The 20,387-nt window shown below is 38.8% G+C and overlaps 2 protein-coding genes across 2 annotated transcripts; both read left to right on the top strand.

Annotated features, from left to right (window-relative positions):
- The first annotated feature begins 113 nt into the window (after positions 1 to 113).
- Positions 114 to 2,862, top strand: CRR3 (chlororespiratory reduction 3). Its single transcript, XM_089145003.1, has 3 exons — positions 114 to 553; positions 664 to 803; positions 1,779 to 2,862. Exons 1-3 carry the CDS (start codon positions 282 to 284, stop codon positions 1,901 to 1,903), a joined length of 537 nt encoding a protein of 178 aa, XP_089001129.1. The 5' UTR covers positions 114 to 281; the 3' UTR covers positions 1,904 to 2,862.
- Positions 2,863 to 7,322: 4,460 nt separating this feature from the next.
- LOC149024807 (putative clathrin assembly protein At2g01600) lies at positions 7,323 to 19,824 on the top strand. The gene is made up of 15 exons (XM_089145002.1): positions 7,323 to 7,623; positions 7,799 to 7,868; positions 7,994 to 8,091; positions 11,857 to 11,995; positions 12,317 to 12,444; positions 14,434 to 14,526; positions 14,631 to 14,681; positions 16,341 to 16,406; positions 16,504 to 16,569; positions 17,023 to 17,103; positions 17,198 to 17,278; positions 17,557 to 17,745; positions 17,839 to 17,914; positions 18,047 to 18,168; positions 19,021 to 19,824. The coding sequence occupies exons 1-15, from the start codon at positions 7,531 to 7,533 to the stop codon at positions 19,384 to 19,386; spliced, it is 1,719 nt and encodes a 572-aa protein (XP_089001128.1). The 5' UTR covers positions 7,323 to 7,530; the 3' UTR covers positions 19,387 to 19,824.
- The last annotated feature ends 563 nt before the right edge of the window (positions 19,825 to 20,387 follow it).

Raw genomic sequence — 20,387 nt, 5'->3', positions numbered from 1 at the left:
TGTGTAATCTAAATTTAACATGTTTTGTTTTGTTTTTCTCTGGTTGGGGTTGTCTTTTTAGTATTTCTGACAACCGAACGCAGACTAAAGAGGAGCAGGAAAAAAAGATTAAAAAAATCCTGAACGGAAGTAAGACAAAACCAATCTTGAAATAGTTGAGACATGCCAGCCACTGGTCATCAAAGATAATTGGATGAGTGGTTGCTGTGGCCCTGTGGGTGAGTGCTTGGGAGTTGGGACTGTGAAGAGTTGCGAAGCAGAGTTGTGGGGATTTGTGCACTATGGAAAGCTTAGGTCGATTGCCCATACCCTTGATCACTAGCTCCTCGAGTAAGTCCTGCAACCTCACCGTTTTGGCCAATCTATCTGAGAACCCAACTCCCCCTGATTCTCCAACTCCAAAAAAGTCAATTCCTGCTAGCGTTGGTGCGTTGCGGTTGAGGAGAAAGAGAAATGAAGCTGTTCAAAAACCGAAGCAGAGGCAACCCTCTGTTGCTGAGATTGAAAGGGCTATTGGCGCCGGCATCTTCCGTGAAGGAGACTTGAAACCCAGGCAACGCCTTTTTATCTAATGTAGAACTTGTTACTGAGAAGCTTCTACATCGCAGCTTTTCATTTCCTCTCTCATATGTTGATTTGCTATGTATAACCATAAACAAACAGGGAATCGGATGAAAACTCCTCGATATTCGACATGTTCTTGCCGAATACAATGAGCCAACCTGCAGGCTCTGTAGAGAAGAAGCTTCGAGAGACAGGGGAGTGGCTTATTGACTCATCCAGAGGCAAATCTGGTTCTGCTGGTACTACCTCCACCCTTTTCCCTTTTCATTTTTTTCAAACCCAAACCAGTTCACTAGCAATCATTTCATTACACCCTTTTAAACCTGTTAGTCTCCTCTATTTAATACTGGTTGGTGTTGAAACCAGTTGACTTAACATTCGGAATTAATAGGAAAAACTTGGATCCTATGTTTTCTATTCAAGTTTCCATATCATATAGAAGTCATAGTTCAACTGGTAAAATTGAGGCCAGGGTTACTGCATCATTACATGGAACCTTTCACTGGTTGTCTGTGCTTGACCTGGCTTTTACCAGTTATCCTCCTGTTGTGAGTTAACAATTTAGTACTACAGGGAAGGGGATATCAAAGCTGAGACCTAGTATGGTCTTTTGCCCATGAGGGTAGGTTTACTCGTATCTGATCAGGGGTTTTGAATTAGTTTCAGGTTTCATTTAGTAGACCTGTGGGAAGCTAGAGTCAAACCTAAGGCATGAGGGCATGAGTGCATGACCACTAGAACTGCATTTGTTTATGTGCAAGGCTGCTTCTTCTTGTTTTTTGTTCTTTATTTCTTTCAGCAATTACCATTTTCTTTTTTGATTGCTTTTTCTCCCCAGTATCATCTATCTGAGCCAGCACAGTCTCTTACTTGCTCGGTTGTCCCATCTTCTCTAGGTCCTTATGGTTTGGTAATTCTGCTTAACCTCACCTGTTCTGTCCTCATGTACCCCATTACCAGCAAGTATGCTTTCAAGTGTGAACTAAATTAATTCCAGAGTTTTATTTCCACTGACCAACTGGTGGAATTGTCAAGACATTGGATGGTATAGCTTATGTTGGCAACTTTTCCAAGAATGATTGACTTGGAATTGTCAAAGACCTGTTTTTAACATCTTACACATCGCCTTCTGATCCTGTAGTATATTATGCATGTCTTATTCTATGGGGGTTAATTTCGTGTGACCATCCTCTAACATGATTATTGTTATGCAGGGCAGGATGTCCTGTTCGTAGTATCTATGTGGATTCTACCTGTGTGGACGTTTTTGTTGCTCGTTGCATCTGGGCTTATAAAGCTACCTTTCAGTATCCCCTTTCTGGATGACTTAATCATGTGAAGGAAACTTTATAGCCTGATAAAACCTCTGGTCTTGTTTCCTCTAAGGTATACATTTGTAAATACATTGCAGTGTCTTCTACCATTATTGTGTAATGTAGAATACGACAACAAACGCAGCATCAGACATCTTACATTTGTTGATAGTGGATCTTCTGGTTTCTCGTTCTCCCAAAACACGATGATGGGGATTTTGTCATTGTAGCCAGGCCCTTCCAGCAAGAAGTCTGTAGGAGTTATCATGTTGGGAGAATTTTCCTGGAAGAATCATCCTATTTATAGGAGACTACAGCTGACTATTGATATAGACAACAACTCAGCTTTATCCCAACTAAATGGGGTAGGCAAAATGGGTCCTTACCCAATTAGCTCTTTTCGAGGTCATATGAGATGTAAGTCCTAAGCCATGCATGCCTTTTCTCACTAATTAAGATATGTCCAATGGTTGTTATTGAATTGCAACATGGTTCAGGAAGTTCCAGTACTTCAAGTGTTCCTTTTGACACCAGATTCACAGAAGATGCTCCAAGTAATTACTATTTATGTTTAGATGTTTCATTAATGATTCTTCCGCTGCTATAACTTGAAGCTCTTTTAATTCCTTCAATCTGGATTAAATCACACCTCCTTATTGGAGCATTTGAAGGCCTACCACTGACTTTTGATAATTCTAATTATTCAAATTGGCAAAACACTACCATATTTCTAGCCTTTTGGACCTTGAGGGATACTGTATTGAAGACATGTTGGAGAGGGATTACACTGGTCAATTGACAGATGATTTTCATATTTCTGTCCTATGATTGTCTGCACTGCTAGAAGCTGCAGCTACCAGGATGCTTCATGCAGATGGAGATGCCTATGGACTACATAAGTAAGAAACATCTCTATGTTGATTTTGTCTTTGCAAACGTGAATGGCTGTGAATAAAATGCAGGCAAATTCATTGACTTTCTATTCTGTAAGTATGGGTAGAAAAGGGGGGGGGGGGGGAGTTGATAGAGATGGAATGCATGAGATTTGAAGGATGGGTTTGTTAGATCTTGATATATTCTTGTGACATTGTTGAGTGGATTTAATGTGTTATTGCCAAGAGGGTTCAGCATTCAGAATTCAGAACTTGTTCAGGTTATTTTACTTTTCTAGATGTTCTTATATAAGTTGAGTCTAAAAAAATTTTGTTCTTTGTTTTTCACTCAAGAAACTGCACCTTTGTGAAGTATTTGTACTTGAATTAGCCTCTTGATTTCAATGGTTATAATTCACATGTTTAGGGATGAGGGAATGTGTGAGGAGCAGTTGGTATTGAATGCTGAACATTGTCAAGAACGCCTTAGAAATCTTGCTTCAGTTTCACTTTTAATATCAGCTCCCTCCTTGTGTAGGTTTGAGCTTCATCCATTATACTGTTTTGCGGATGGCAACAATAGAGGTAAAACAAGGAGACTATCTCTCCACCTTCACTTTTGGAAGATTGTGATAAGAGGGTTTGAGGGTTGCCAATATAAGTATAGCTTTCCTTGTCTATGCTTGCCAGTGCTGTCAAGTTTGTCCTCTTAAACCCAAATTTATTTTCCTTCTCTTTCCTTTTAGGGGTGCAAGTTTGGCCATGGTTAGGGCCAAAATATTCTAGCCCTAACTAGGGCCTAGGATTACTCTTTGGATCGTCAGACTTATCCCGACCCGTCCCTGATTTTTGGCCTTGACCCTGACCTTGATTTTGGCTCTAATTCTGGCCCTAATCCTAGCCCTAATTTTGTTCATGATGCTTGATCTCAATGAATTAGTAGAGAAGGATAAGGCCAATCAAGGCCAAGGCTAGGGACAGGGCCAATCAGGGTGGGAATGGGCTTTGCTTGGCTCTGTAGGGCTTAGGGTCAGGAACAATAATCGTTGGCACTGAATTAGGGTCAAGAACAATAATCGTTGGCCCTGAATTAGGGTTAAGGCAGGAATGAGCTTAGATTAGAATATATAGGGCTCGACTTGGGATTGCGAAAGCCCGGCCCAGCCCGACTCTGTTGCAGCCCTATTTCCTTTACTTGCTACCAAGTAAACCTGGATTGTATTTATGGGGAAGTGTTCTTAGTCTAAGGGCCTTTTTGGTATCTATTCTCATTCTCAATTATTGGAATTTTTTATTATTTTGAAGTGTTTGGCATCTATTTTCAGTTCTATTTTATTTAAAATAATAGAAAAATCCTCAAAATCCATAATAGACAGAAAGTCTATTATGAATTAAGGTGGGAAATTCATTCTCCTCGTTTATGTGCAAGTTAACCAAAAAAAAAAGTGCAAAGTGTACTTAAATTTATAAGTTAAGATGATGTTAAAATGGTCAATGCATATTTGTTTTTTAAAACCCTAGTTTTTCTCCCTCTACTCTCTCTAGCCCTATTCCAAATTTGAATTTCCTCTTTGCTTCAAACAAATGTGCCATGATTTCTGACGAATCTCAGATTGTAGTAGAGCCTCCTTTTGCTGTGGACCAACAAAGAAGACGTGAAAGTGAAGAACAAATCATTGATGATGTAGTTGCTAATGAAGATGCCGAAACTTGTTCCGATCAATTTTAACAATCCTTATTCTACTTCTACTCTTAGTCCAGCATCAACCTAAATCTCCATGAAAATTTATTCCATTCATCTTCTTCTGATCCTCCGTTTCTTCACATTTCTTTCAATCAAGACCATGGGTGTTTTGCTGCAGGAAGAGATTTGTCCTAGTCAGTGTTGATAGGAGCACAATGTTTTAGCTGTGCTCGCAGGAGAACCTTTGTGCAAGGGGAGTCCAATCTGCCTGCTTTAGATTTTTCTCTTCAGATGTGTTGTTGTTGTTAGCGCTTCAACCTGCATTCTTTATCTTCTAGATCTACGATTTTGTTTCGTGATTTTGAACTTTCGCTTTGATATTGTTAGATTTGAGGTTTTTCTTGCTTTATATCTGCGATTAAATTAATTTATGGCTTGGTTTGCTTCTCTATCTACCTGTTGTTCCAAAATTCTTCTCAACAGTGCAAGCAAACTAACTTGCAAAAACGTGATCAACTGGGTTGGTCAAGTAATACCTCCCGCGATCAAGTTAGTGAAACACACAGCTTTAAACGAAGAAAATAGGTTGCAAAACTCAATGCTAGTGGGAATAACTCAAGAATGCGTACTTGATAATGGCTAGAATGTAGGTTTATATAGTACTCATAAGTGATTACTTTAACTGTATGGTAATGTAGTTGACTCGAATTCTATGACTGTTATCATGTACCTTACCTTTAATACTGCAGTCATTGAATCCGAATGGGACTCTTAGAATAACACAAACTTCCTTACTCCAATTTTTGAGGAAGTTGATTACAATTCGGAGGGTACATGTTGCTTAGTGCACGCGTTACACATCTTGGTTCGCTCATGGCTCGACCAGAATCTTGGTCAGTCAATTTGTACATGGTCAACCTAGGTTCGTTCGTTCGGCCTGGATTGGTTTAACTTCATCCATAACACTACCTTATTCCACTCCATTAGAAAACTCCATAGCTCTTACAAAATTTTCCTTTTTATTTTATATATATATATAAAAAAAGACAGGTTGTCTATAATAGTGATGATTAGTACCCATTAAATTTTGTTTTTTGTTTTTTTTTTAATTAGAATGCTTCTCGTCATCTAATCTGTAAATACATACTCTGTTCTTGCTCTTTGCTGCCAAACTGAAGGTTTTAAGAGTCATTAATGAACAAGGGAGCTTATCCTATTTACCTGCAATTGAGACATTCAAGACAATCTACTATCTATCTTGGCGTTATGCAGCTGAGATCAGAAACCCATTTACTAAACTGAGAAACTAGTTGGAAAGCTTTGACATGGCGGAGGATGCTGCACTAGGTTAGGACTTCCTCATCCATCCATTCAGTGGAATTGGCAGAGCTAGAACTAACTTTTGTTACCCTCATTTGGGTTCTCCATCTACTTGCTCCACCACCACCACCACCCCCACTGTTGCCTCTTATACTAGAGATGGGAATAGATTTGTTATGTAATTACGTATAAGGACGTGAATGGCATGGAAAATGATGAATCAATCATGTACTATTGCTACAATTGTATAGAGTTTTTGAGATTCTAATCAGCTTATCTTGTTCATCTCTGTGATGTATGTTTTTCGTCAAACCTTTTTTTAATTTTGACCAGAAATAAATTTTGATATTCATTTCTTTTAAATATGCATAATAGAGAATGATAATCAATACTAAAAAGAGCCCAAGAACAGACGTTTATGTCCGCCCAAAATTTGCCACTCAGCATCTCTCATTATTCTTTCCATAAAGTTATAAGCATGAAACCACATAAATCGAATAATAAGCTGTTGGGAAGTATTCTTTCAAATTCTGGTTGTCGAGTTGGTTAGCTACTTTAAATTACTCTATCTAGTTGCTGTGTCATTGCCTATCAATTTTCAGTAACCATCCGTTTCAACGTCACATCTTGGAGGTCAAATGTAGTGGGAGTGGAGAAATTTAATTTAACATCTACCAGACTACCACATCATTTCTTTATAATAATCCAGACCACCTCAAGTATAATCAATCAATGGAATCACTTCTCATTTCATGAGTTAAAATAATCTATGTGCCGGGGTAGAATTGTGTTCTCCTTATATTTTCGATAACATGTTCGTTCACAAGAAGGGTCTTTTATTCATTTATTTATTTATTTATTTAGTAAACAAGAAGGGTTTATCCATAGCTTACGTTGTCAATCTCCGTAGGCCAATTCATTTAATAGGGCTAGGCTCGGTCCCCTACCCTTATGGCATGAATGTTTTTATTTTTTCTATTTTATTATTAAATCATCATTCAACGATCAACAAGAAGAATTGATCTTTTCTTCTACCCAAAAAAAAAAAAAAAAGAAATGATCTTTTCAAAGAAATTTTAGAAAAAAATCTAAGTTTATAATTTAATAATATTATTAAAAAAAAGAATTGATATTTTCAAAGAAATTTTTTTAAAAAATCTAAATTTATTTTAATAATATTATTATTCAACAATTACAATTGCCAGAGGTAAGGTAATCGCATATGTAATATTCACCATTTCGAGGTCATGGGTTTTTGATCTTTGCGATAAAGTTCTCCCTTGAGGATGTAATTGAGGCGCGTGCAAACAAATAAATTGTTTTTGGTCAACAAGTTACCTATATATATATATATCAAAAAAATCGACCGTTAAAAAAGAACACTTTTGGTAAAAAAACTATTACAGTGAATATGAAGAAAATATTTGGACCCAAGAAAAAAATATCATCAGAAGAAAAGGTAATATATATTTTTAAAAGAATAATGACGTCACGCACCGAAAATGGGCCCCACCCAACAGCTCTTGGCTGTAGCCTGTAAGGCAGCGTCGAAACTGGAGACGCAACCAAGATCCAGCACTAGCAGGGAGCGGAGAGGTAGAGAGAGACTGAGTGGGGGCGTGTGTGTGTGTGAGTGAGAAGCTAACCAAGAAAGCATCAAGGATTGCTTGATCCCTTCATATCCATTCATTTGCGAGAGAGAGAGAAGGTGAGAGAGGGGGGAGCGATCGCAGCGGCGACGGAGAGGAGAAGCAAGAATATCTGGTTTGAGTGACGCATGGCGACTCTTCAGACTTCTTTCAGAAAGGCTTATGGTGCTCTCAAAGACAGCACCAAAGTTGGTCTCGCCAAAGTTAACAGCGATTTCAGTGTAGGTCTTGTTTGTATTTCGTCCATTTTTATCTGAAGATAACAAAATAGATCTAACTTGACGAAATCTCGGATGAATTGAGTTGTTTTTTGTTTCATTGGATCTCCGCTTTGACTGAGTAATGGTTCTTATTGTTATTTTATTTTTACATGATCTGGAAAATTTCTTATTGAAGGAACTAGATGTTGCGATCGTGAAGGCTACGAATCACGTCGAATGCCCTCCCAAGGAGAGACATGTCAGAAGTGAGTATTTTTCTATCCAATTCAACCGGATTATGTTGGGTTAGTTGGTTTTAGGTTTATTTTTAGTGACCGGATTTGCTATTTTTGGGAGATTCAATTCTGTTCCATTTTGGTCTTGCTTTCAGAACTCTTGCCAGCTATCTCAGTGATTCGGCCGCGGTCGGATGTGGCTTACTGTATACACGCTCTTTCCAGGCGATTGTCTAAGACCCGCAACTGGACGGTATGGTTTCTCCCATCCTGGAGGGATTTGCATAGCTGATATTCCCTTTTGATTTGTTGGTTTCGGTTTCTGTTTTAACTGGGCATGCCCAAAGAACAACGATATCTTAATTGATCATTCGGAACCAGAGGAGAATTCCAATTTGATTACGTAAAATAAAGATAAGACACAGAACAAGGCAACACGTATGCACTGGGAGGGAGGGTTCTAATAGCTTTCTTCTGTTTCTTTTGATATTGTTGTCCATCAAATCCAAAGGAGGCTCCTAATAAAACACCATGAATATCCTGGATCCATAGAGAACCTAGACAACCAATTTGCAGCTTGATTATCATCTCTTCCCACATGACTGAAACGAACATGCCCTCTAGAGATGAATAGATGGTGAATTCCTTCAATTATCTTGCCATACTTTCCTCTCTCTTTGTGACCTCGATCGATCGAGCAAAGAGACTACTTGCTGGGAATCGGACTCAACTTGGACTGGCCAAGCTCCCATATTTAATGCTCGTCATCCACCTTTATTATCAGCTCTCTGCAGTTTTTAGTTTTTTTTTTTTTTTTTTTTTTTTTTTTTTTGTCCTCTTGATTCTTAGTCTTATAACTTTAAAAGTTGGGCCGCAAGTAACTTAGATTATAGACACCAACTTTATTACTTCCAGATTTAAGTTTCATGGAGATGGAATCTTGCTTAGAGCAATTCTAGTTTGATCTGAATTACCTGAAGTGATGCTCACACTGTCCTATGTACTACAATCTTGTAGAATTACTCCTTGCAACAGCATTTTGCTTTCAGCTCCGTTGATTTGACCTGATTGTGGTTTAAAAATCCTTTGCATTCCCTTGAACATTTTCCCAACCAAAATGATTAATCACTTGTAACATTTAAGGCAAACTAAATCTCCGGATGATATTCCTTCTGATGCTGTATTGCAATGAAACATTAAATCAGTACCAGTTTCTCAAAGGGTTGCTGATGCATATTGGTCGAAGGATCATTAGTGTGTTGGAGACAGATGTTAAGCCATATGGTGGAGAGAGGAGTTCCCAGTTTCACTATTAGATAACAAACAAAATTCTATTTCAATCATATCGTGCAAGAGCCTTTATTATCATTTCACAAATTGCAATGCTAAAAATAGAAGAAAACAAAAAGAAAATTAGACTCTAAAACTGCCAGTTGATGGATTGAGTTGGCAATCCTTTATTGATTTCAAAACTGACCCCTAACTTCTTCTAATCAATCATTTTTTTTTCTTTGGGGGGGGGGGGGGGAGAGCTCTTCTATCTTATCGACAACCTGTTTTGTGAAGGCCCAAAAAGGGGTTTCTGACTAAATAAAAACCAACTGCCAGACTTTCTTTATTTTTTTTTATTCCTTTCCACATGTATGAGTTGATTCCACTCTAATAGTAAAATAATAGGAAATAAACTTGTTAAGTAACCACACATTATGTAGAGAGGACAAGATTTTAGTAAATCTGGAATCCTCAAAGCCACAAGCTGTAAACGCTCCCCAAACTGGGCCTGTTGATCTTTGAGCTGATAAGGTTTTTAAGGTTTCTGAATTTCAGAAAACCTATAAATGTGAGGCTTAAAAAATGTATCCAAACAGATCCACAATGCATGTATTCTAGAAATACCAGATCTGAACCACTATCCATAGTTTGAACCTACCCAGTCCAATCCAAAACCAAACCAAACTGGTCCTGCATCATCAACCCTAAGTTTGACTATGAAGTCTATTTTGTTGTTGTAGGTTTCCTCTCTTGTGGTGGCAGAGGGAGGGTGGGACCCTTGAATGAACTAATGTCTCCATTGATAGTGGAAGCAAGGGTTCAGACTGCATTCTGACTCCCAAAAAGAGAAAAGCAAATAAAAAAGAAATGTTCTATGCTAGATGATGGCTTGAATTAAATTGTTTATAGTTTTTCTTTTTGTATGTTCTTTGATCATATCTGGATATTGCGGATGAAATCCATAAAGTGCTTCAACGTCAGCCAAGCATTCTGCCATTCTTCTTTCAAGTGAGGAGATCTAGATGTGTTGAACAAGAAAATTAACAGGGATGTTGTATTTGTCCATTCCCCCACCCCCTCCCCCTCTTTCTGCATTATCCTTTTTTTTGCCATCGACTCATAAACTAATATAATAGTCCACCATTTTTGACATTCTGCCATGGAGTGGTCGATGTTCCTCTGGTTGGATGCCTTCATTACTTTCCCTCCCCCGGAGTTACCAGAGAAAATGTACTTCTCAGATAACAACTGTGTTTCAGTTGCTGAAGAGACTAGAAGAAGGGTTGCTGGTGAAGAAATATATTGGGAAGGATGGAAGCTAGAATGATTACAATTTTAATGATCCTGTTGCAATGATAGATCCTGTAGCTATGTGATGTAACCAAGGTGGATGGAATCACTTATGGTGTAATACCTTCACTCTCAGCAATACATTTAGGGTTTTGCAAATGGGATGGGGAGGTTTTAAGGGTCTTGGCAATCCCTAATTGGGTTGATTTTTGGTTGTCTAAGGTCTAGGGAAAGTCTGGATTAACAAAATCCCAAATGCGTTGAGAAGGAATTAGAGTTAGGGTTGTAACAAATTGGAACTGGACTGGGATGAGGTTCAAATTTGAAGGGATGGGGGCCATGGGAAGTTTGCGGCAAGGGTAGGAAGGTTTTCTTGCTGACCTTTCTCTTTGTTTGCTTTTCTTTCTTTCTTTCTTCTCTTTTCTTTTCTTTTTCCTTTTCTTGATTGCGCAAGGGTTGGGGATGCTGTTTCCTGGGTATCAAAGGGGGAGAAGGGGCTGGTAATGCTGGCTGAAGGGTTTGGGTGACCTAAGAGATGATCAGGGGCTGGATTCTTGGACTGAGAATAGGGACAGCAAGGTTCTTGATGGTTTCTTGGTCTGAAACTGCAGAAAAGAATTGCTGCAGGGTACAGGGGATGAGGAAGAAGAAGAGGGGTTGGGGCTAGGGCTAAGAAGGAATTTAACTTACTGATTGACTGGTTCTTGGAAGAGAAAAGAAGCTGAAAACACTTGCTGGAATGTACAGGACAGATCGAGACTTAAAAGAGATCTCTTTAGACAACCGTAGTGTCCCCCTCAAGAGGACCCCACTTGATCCCTCCTTGGCTGTAAATGCTGTATTCTTTCATTGATCAAAATTGATTGTTCCAACTGTGGGCTTGTGAATTTATAGCCATTACATAAAGTGTTCAAATAAGACTTGATCTAGGAGACCCAATTCAAGACTGCCTTTGGACTCCTACAAAGACTAGACAACTACAACTAAAATAAAAGATTAGTTGGGATTCTATGATTAACGGATCAAGTAATAACAATATATAAGGGCATAGACAAAAGTATCCCTAGGGGTTTGTGCCTCTTGCGGCTCTTGTTGGGTGCCCTTTGGCTACTTACATCACTATGTTTTATTCTTCATAACAAATCAAATGTCCGTAGCGTATCATTTCTTAGAGAAGCTTGGTAAATTAGTGCTGACCTACTGCAGTAAATTTTTCTTGGCCAGGACTTCATGAAGAAAGTCTTTTATTGTAGATTACTAGTTCAGGAATTTATTGTTATTTTATTTTTATTATTAATGTTCTTTTGGGAGGAGGGTGTTGAGGGGTTTTAGCGAGGGTGGCTTTTCAGTGGTTCCTGGTATCCTCCCCCAGCTGCACCTGTCCTCCCCACCACCACCCCCCCTGCTGCACCTGTCAATTCTTTATAATATTTTATTTCTTGATTGCATTCCACAGGTGGCATTAAAAACATTAATAGTTATACACAGATTGCTGAGGGACGGCGACCCTAATTTCCGTGAAGAGCTTCTAAATTTTTCACAGAGAGGGCGAATTATCCAGTTATCCAATTTCAAGGATGATTCAAGCCCAATAGGTTAGTTTATTTAGACAAATTTTATCATTGTCAACAAACTTCTTTGTGTTGGTCAATGATTTAAAAATAACATGCCATGCTGTAGTTTAGCTATCTGTGATTAGGTTGGAATCAGGTTGAGTAGTTGATAAAAATAGCTGGTGTTATGTAAATTACTGCTAGTCTTCTTATGTGGTGCTGTTGGTAAGCTATCCATGATCAGGTTGGAATCAGGGCGACATTGAAACCTGTTTGTCGATGAATATTTCTGTTGCGATGTAAATTACTTATTCTTCTTTTGCATGTTCGGAACATATTTTATTTTCTTATCTTTCTTTACAGCTTGGGATTGCTCTGCATGGGTTCGTACTTATGGTCTATTCTTGGAGGAAAGACTGGAATGTTTTAGGGTTTTGAAGTATGATATTGAATCTGAGCCTCTTGGAAGACCTTCCCAGGGGGAGGATAAGGTATTTCTGTATTTATTTTTGCTTTGATATGTGTACGGTCCATTTTTAAAACAAGGGGAGGAGAAGGTACATCTTCATGCATTGTTGTTCTTGCTGCGCAATATATAACTAATTTAGACAGAAAAAAGGATTAAAGATTTGTAAGAGAAAAAAAATTAAAAAGGAATATAGGAAAGGAGAAACAGCAATAGATTAGTCATGGTCCTCACACACTGACTTCCTGGGAGGCCGGGGGGGGGGTTAATGGAACAAAATAAATCAACATGCACTATAAAGATTTCAACAGTTATGGAAACATGCAATTTGATTTGGAATCAATAGTCTTTGGGGGAACATCCTCTTTCCACAGTTCAGCTTGCACCCAAAAAGATCCTGGTCAAAAGGTGAACTTCCAGCCATTCCATCCCCTTCACCTCCTTCCAGGACTCAATTTAATAGTACCTCTCCCTCCACTTATGATTAGACAAATGATTTCACCATTTCACCTCCTTCAGGATCCCAATAGAAGAATTAAGGACAGGAGAAGGAAGAAAGCAAATTTGAAAATACATAACGGAATGTAAACATTGTCTAAAGTAGAAACTGTAGAGTTCTTCCCCCTTTGACCCAGAAGGTAAAACTATGAAGTAGTTATCTGTGAGGGCCAGCTGTAATCTAGGTAAATTAAATATGATTTTTTTTGGGGGAGGGGGGGGGGGGGGTTGGATCCCCGAGCTGGCAGCGTGGCAACGACCCCCCAAGTTCTAAGTTTTACCAGGAATCTCCAAGTTGAGCCATTGTAGCTGTCAATTGCAGAGTTGAGGAAGAGGGATATGGAGAAAGAATTTAGGGGAACAAATGATGGAAGAGGAGCTTTCAAAGTTGCCAGCATTAAGGACCTTTTCCATGGGTTGAAGATTCACAAAAAAGTGGTATTGGTGCTATTATTCGAGACTCTAAAGGGGCTATTATTTCAAGCTTGTTCTTGTGGAATCAAGTGTAGTTCTATCCTTAGTGCAGAAACTGCTGCACTCGGAGCAGGATTGCTTCAAGCTATGAAGCGGGAAGTTTAAGGACATTATTGTGGAGTCAGATTGCCAAGATTTGATAAATCAGATCCATTCTTCTAGCCCAGATTATAAGATCTTTCAGGTTGTTCAAGACATCGTCAACCTGCGTGAATCTTTTAACTCATTTGTGATTGTTCATGTTCCAAGAGAAGCCAGCTTGGTGGCAGACTCTTTAGCTAAGGTGGCACTTTCACTTGAGCTCCCGACTGTGTGGATGAACACCAATCCCTGGCTTCTACATTTTTGTATAGATGTCAAATTGTCAATGATGTTTTTGAGCTCCTTTCGTCAATAGATTAACTCCATACCCCACCCCCCAAAAAAAAATGAAGAAAAGAAAAGGGGACCTTTTCCGTAAATTGATTTCCTAGGCCTCAGTGGAACTTAACCAACGGTAATATTACTTTAATTGTTCACTGTGGTCCTTCACTTCCAAAATTGGTTTGTTCTGCTGAATACTGTAGCTTTTGTAGGATCATTGTTAGTTTAATCTGTAGAAAACCTGGGAATACAGTATTAATTGACATTCTGAACATTGAAGAATGAATAGCTAACTTATTAACGGCTGACGATATGATAATAATTTCCAATTGACCGATAGACAAGTCAAAGATTAAACAAGTTCAATGCAGTGTGTATCACATAACCAATCTTGAAGAATCAAGGGATGACATGAGCAAATAATATCCAAGCAATATTGCCTAGGGTCTTATTGGTCACAGGCTGCAGATTCAAATCCCAAATTTCCAAATCACATAAATGGTATCTGATCAAATAATATGGATGACTGAACAACTGATGTGAGAAAGAGAGTATCATCCTCCTTTCCCCTTAGTCATGTTGATAGGATAGCTAAAAACATGTCAAGTTTGTCAACTTGCTTGCTTTTCACCATTCTGGATCTGTGATATTGTTTATTATCACGTGCTTGTATAATCAGAGTAACAGCAAAACCAGGAATCTTGACAGTGAAGAACTGTTGGAGCAGTTGCCGGCTTTGCAACAGCTGCTGTACCGTCTTACTGGATGCCGGGTAATATATGCAACAAGTGTGTGTGTGTGTGTGTGTGCACGTGTGTGTATGTGTATTTTGGCATGTGAAGGATGACCTTGGTTTCAACTTATCTGACTTCACAGCCAGAGGGAGCTGCTGTTGGCAATTACGTAATACAATATGCGCTGGCACTGGTATGTCTTGTTTACTCTTTTTTGTTTCCAATACAATGTTGATATCCCTGTTTATTCTATACTAATAATTATTTAAGTACGAAAGTCCATGTGCAATGCACAAGGTTCCCATGTTTAGCAAGGTCTAGGTCTAGGGAGAGTCATATATATGTTTCTAATGCGGCTGTACTTGGACTTGAACCCCTCCCAAGTTTTCAACAGGTGAGCGGTTTACCAACATGCCAAGCACAGCCTTCCTTGGTAGGTCATTGAGCAACGACAGTGCACGGCTTTCTGCCACAACCTTGGGTTCATAGTCCAAGATTAAAAATGGGAAGAATAGACAGAACTTGTTAGTAGTAGAGTAGAAGTTAAAAATAAAAATGAAAATGCATGCAGAAACACAAGCCTGGGTAGTGACCTATGTATCAAGACGTTTTTTGAGCTACCATGTTGCTTTCTGATGTCATTTTCTGACGTTTTCTTTTCTTTTTAACAGCCTCTTCCGTCTATTCTTTCATGTTCAATGGTCAACTCTTAGGCTTCTTCCTGACTACCTTTCAGTTTCCTTTCTCAGTTTTAGTAGTCTTTGTGAAACCTTGGCACCACTTTATAATTTTATACCTTTTTTGGACCTTTTTAGTTCTTGGTGACCAATAAGGACACTTATCTCATAGTTGTCTTCTTAATTAGCTTTATACGTAGCATATGCAACCTTTACCATCGGGTCAATCTAGTTCAGCCTGATGGTTGACTCGATGGATCTTGTTGGCCTCTTTTGGGTTGAAACAATGGGTTGGCTTATAAATATTGCTCATATCGTGCAAGAAAATAAATTATTCGCTGGAACTTTGTTTCCTCAGAAAGCATATGGTCAATGCAACCGCATGATCTTACTGTATTCTAGATCATGAAACTCTATTTATATTGTGACCAATGTACATTATGTCGCGACATTTCGGCGAAAAATCGCCATGTCACTCAAAGGCGACACAATACCTATCGTCGAAACGACAACAACTAAAGTCGACGAAAAATCGCTGAAAAATCGATAGTTTTTCGCCAAACCAATAAAATATTGGAAAAAATCGACGATTTCTCCGCCAATGGCAACTGCTACTGCTGTTGGATGCCGGAAGAGAAGAAGAGAACTCCGAACAGCTCACAGGATGCAGCCTCGCTCTCTCTTCTCTGATCCCTCTCTCGCTTTCTCCGTCTTCTTTCTCTCTCGCAGGATGCAGGCTCCAGCATAACTTTCTTCGTCTCTCTCTCTCTCTCTCTCTCTCTCTCGTTTACGCTTGCAAGTTGCAGCATATAAGTGTTTTTATATTAATATATTATATATTATTTGGGTAATAAAGTATAAAACACTTGAAACCCTCGATATCTCAATGGAGATGTCGGCAAAATATTGCGGGCATCTCGGGGTGTTGATGGTTTCGCCAGCCACCGACACCCCCTTTGTAGGCGATATTTCGAACTGTGATTGTGACACTGACACCAGTAGCTTAAATTAAAAGAGGGGAATTTCCTGCTCTGCGACCTACCTCATCCTGCATTGTTGGGACTTCTTCTCTGGAAAACTATCCAGATTCTGTTCATCTTTTAGTTCTAGTTGATTGATATTGTTCTAAGTGCATGGACAGCTCGTGATTCTTATAATTTAATCTCAATTTTCAGGTACTGAAAGAGAGTTTTAAAATCTACTGTGCTATTAATGATGGTATCATCAATCTCATTGATAAGGTAAATCATATTATTACTTATGTGAGAGTTGCCTATATGTTCTAACAGTCCATGTGCCTTCATTTCATTTCACATCTTAACTTTTGTTTTCCTCTAGTTTTTTGAGATGCCAAAACATGAAGCTATGAAAGCCTTGGAAATCTACAAACGAGCTGGGCAGCAGGTAATGTTACATATGTATTTCATGAGAATTTCTTCAAAGCATATAGTTCTGATTAATTTTCTTGGTCAATATAAGTTATGGCTTGGGTTTCTGCTGTAAATCTAAGAGCAAGGATTTAAAACTTAGTATCTGAGACCAGAGCAGGATCTGCCTATCCTAATACAGAGTGGCTGGCATTGCCCAATCCCAGCTGAACTTTGGTTGAAACCTCAAAATTAGAGTTGGTTGAGATGCCTGATCCAATTCCAATGCTTTTCTTTCTTTTATAATGTTAAAACATAGTGAAGAACGTAAAAATTTCATGGAGACTGGGTACTTTAAAAATTGAGAGAAACAAATCTCCCAGCTGCATCTAATTCCAATGCTTGAAACCCTGCTCTATGGTTTAGAACAGTTACTGACAGTTTTTAGTTTTAATGTTTTTCACTAATGAAGTTTAGCTTTTTATGGCAGACAGGAAGCCTTTCTGATTTTTACGAAGTGTGCAGAGGGTTGGAACTTACGAGGAATTTTCACTTCCCTGTTTTGAGAGAGGTGAGGATCTAGTTGTCTTCAGGGTTCCCCCCCCCCCCCCTCTGAATTATGGTTTGAATTGATGCGAAGTTGATATTCTTCTTTCCATGTGCAGCCTCCACAGTCATTTCTAGCAACCATGGAAGAATACATAAAAGAAGCACCTCGTGTGTTTTCAATTTCAGCTGAGAAACTGGTTAGTATACTTATTCAATATGCATGATGAGATGTTCATTAATAAAAGAAGGGATTGGAGTATCAGACATGGTTTATACTGCTGAATGTTCAACGGTATATATTATTGAGATCATCAAAAAGAGAAGACTCAAATATACTGTTTTGTTTGTTTTGGAATTTTTCTGTTACATCTGACCCTCCCTAGACACTGCTGAATGCTGGAGCATTGTGCACGGGGTATGGCCTTTTTTCATGAAGATGTATGCTGTACAATAACATCTGCCTGTTGTGGTTCAGGAATTTCCAGAAAGATTACTTCTGACTTACAAACCAGAAGAAGCTCCTCCTGCTGATGATGCTGACCTTCCTGTAGAGGATCAAGAGCCACTTCCTCCCGATGATGTTGCTGCTGCACAGCCTGCACCTGCAGCAATTGCCCCTGAGGTTGCTCCTCAACCAAATAGCATCGACACTGGAGATCTTCTGGTAAATCTTGACTTGCAACTACAATTTTTGGTTTTGATTAATGAGCCAACTGTACTTTGCTATATACTGCCTCACTTGTCTCCTTATCTGCAGGGATTAAATACTCCAAATCCTGATGCATCTGCAATAGAGGAAAGTAATGCATTGGCTTTAGCAATTATTCCATCTAGTAAGATATGCCTACTGATCTCCCTTTTGCTGGGTTCTTTTTTCTTTTTTTGGTAGGGTTGTTAAAGGTGTATGTGACTATTTTCTTCTTTTTATGTGTTTTTGGTTTAAAATAACAACCACATGTTTGCAGATGATACCGCATCATCTTATTCTGGTTCTTTTCAAGCAAAGGATCTGGATTCTACTGGGTGGGAGCTTGCACTGGTTACTACTCCAAGCAGCAATTTATCTACAGTTAATGAAAGACAATTAGTGAGTCTATTTTTGTTTTTTCTGTTCTTTTCAGATTCATTCTGTCATGGTAATAATTAATTTTTTTTTCTGGGTGGGGAGTGGGGGAGAGACAAGGAAGCAGCTACTTTTGCTTCCATGATAATACTTTGCATCAATGTTACTTCATTTAGCAAATATCATATTTTTTACTAAAATGGTGCTTAGAATTTTTTTAGTCTTCTTTTTGGCAAAAGCTTATGCATATATTAGAAGGGGTTGTAATACCTGCATTATTTTGAATGGAGATTGCTTATTCTCTTTGGAGATTTTTCAATTTATTGAAGTTGAAAGGTTCCATGAAAAGGGTTGATGATGATATGATGAAGTTGAACGGTTCCCTGATCTGCACAGATCATGCAACTTACTGGTCTGTACAATGCACATCCATTTGTGCCAAATGGAAGCTGGCCATTGAATATTTAAGAAATGATCTTGATTTATGATGGGCCGAATTTCAACTTGAAGATGCATGTCCTGGGTTCCCTAGTCTTCTATATACTCTTTGTAGTCCCCCAGTTTTCCTCTGCATTTTCTGCCACTTGGAAAACTCTGCTTGGGCTGAAACTTGACATGTCAGCACGGGGAATTGGGTTGATTCCTGTTAACAAATTTCATCCCCACCATATCTACCATGTAGCGAACATCATGCACAGACCAGAAAGCGATATAGTGTGTGTAGACAGGGGAAACCTTTGACTGCAAGTCAGACCTTTCTCAGGAGAAAATATTGTTGCTATTTTGCCATTTTACGTAGGATACCCTCATTGTTCAACATATCATTGAGTTTGGTGTTAATGATCTTCCTTTCTCTCTGGTTTTAATAAATGGCAGGCTGGTGGATTGGATTCGCTCACTCTCAACAGCTTGTATGATGAAGGTGCATATAGAGCTGCTCGGCAGCCTGCTTATGGTGTGCCAGCTCCAAACCCTTTTGAAGTTGATCCATTTGGTTTTTCAAACAGCATTCCACCTCCACCAGCTGTTCAGATGGCAGCAATGGCTCAGCAACAGGCAAATCCCTTTGCACAATATCAGCCCACATATAATCATCATTTGCAGCAGCAGCAGCAGCAGCAGCAACAGCAGATTATGGGCCCATCAAATCCTTTTGGTGATACAGGCTTTGGAGCCTTTCCTGTGAACCCAGCTCTTCAACCGCAGAATAACAATCCTTTCGGGACCACCAGCTTGCTTTAGCTGTGTTATGAGATATAGACACTAATCAACCGGCAGCTATGTGGATCTTTATGTATTTAATCACACCCATCATGTCGTATGTTGGTTTCAAGCGGTGGAAGACGGAAGATGGAAGACGGAGGATGGAGTACAGAAGGCAAGAGTCACATTTGGAATGTAGAGGATGTATAAGATTTTTGGATGTCAATATAGTTCATTACTGTGTCACGGTGTTACTGTAAAGTGTACTGGTTTGCAATCTAGATCATTCTTTCGTTGTCCAAGTATAGCATAAGCATATTGTATGATTGATGCTTCGAGCAAGAAGACATCTTTTGGTTACTCAGACCTTGCAAATAGTTGGATGTGCATTGCTTCCTTTTCTGTTCATTTCATCTTCTTAATCAAAATCTTTTTATGCCCTTGTTTGCTCTTTCCTGACCGGTCATTTCAGAGTGGCAAATTTGCTCTCTTCATGTGGCAGGTTAACAATTCGATGATGTCAATAGAAGAGCATAATGTGTTTCGGTCAATTAGCTGTGATGTTGCAGCCCCCTTCCCCATATAAGCTTTTTCAAAATTTTCCCTAGGTGTGAAGAGAGGATAAAACAAATAGAGAGAAATTTTATAAATTATGAGTCAGTTTTTAATTAGAATTTAATTGTTTCTCCTTTAAAAATATATTTTTAATTATAATTATAGAAAATGACATTTATGCATGCTATCTTTATCTTTACAAATCATAAAGGCTTTTGAACTGAACCTTTATCTGTTTTCAAACTTGGGTTTTCCTGTGATGGTGAAAATCAAAACAAAATTGGATCAGAACTAACCAAAAAAGAAAACCAACCAACCAACCTGGACCTAAAGCAGTAACTTGATGAGGAACAGAAACCCAAACAGTTTGAATTCAAGTTAGCTCAATGGAACAGAAACCCAAACACTCATCTCTTAGAAGGAATTCACTACATTTGCTTCTTCTTCTTCTTCCATAAAAAGGAGTAATTTCTCCTTCTGTGGGG

This window comes from Hakea prostrata, chromosome 2 (assembly GCF_041222555.1).
Source record: "Hakea prostrata isolate BN-2017 chromosome 2, UWA_Hpros_2, whole genome shotgun sequence".
In the NCBI taxonomy this organism is placed as follows: domain Eukaryota; kingdom Viridiplantae; phylum Streptophyta; class Magnoliopsida; order Proteales; family Proteaceae; genus Hakea; species Hakea prostrata.
Note: the sequence above shows the minus strand (reverse complement) of the source record. Positions and strands in the feature narration are given on the sequence as shown.

Excerpts from the sequence above, each read along its gene's own strand:
- LOC149024807 (XM_089145002.1), top strand. The coding sequence starts at position 7,531 with ATGGCGACTCTTCAGACTTCTTTCAGAAAGGCTTATGGTGCTCTCAAA. Across the intron at positions 12,445-14,433 it reads CTTCCCAGGGGGAGGATAAG|AGTAACAGCAAAACCAGGAA; the intron begins GTATTTCTGTAT and ends TTGTATAATCAG. Across the intron at positions 17,746-17,838 it reads TCGACACTGGAGATCTTCTG|GGATTAAATACTCCAAATCC; the intron begins GTAAATCTTGAC and ends CCTTATCTGCAG.
- CRR3 (XM_089145003.1), top strand. The coding sequence starts at position 282 with ATGGAAAGCTTAGGTCGATTGCCCATACCCTTGATCACTAGCTCCTCG. Across the intron at positions 554-663 it reads GAAGGAGACTTGAAACCCAG|GGAATCGGATGAAAACTCCT; the intron begins GCAACGCCTTTT and ends ATAAACAAACAG. Across the intron at positions 804-1,778 it reads AGGCAAATCTGGTTCTGCTG|GGCAGGATGTCCTGTTCGTA; the intron begins GTACTACCTCCA and ends ATTGTTATGCAG.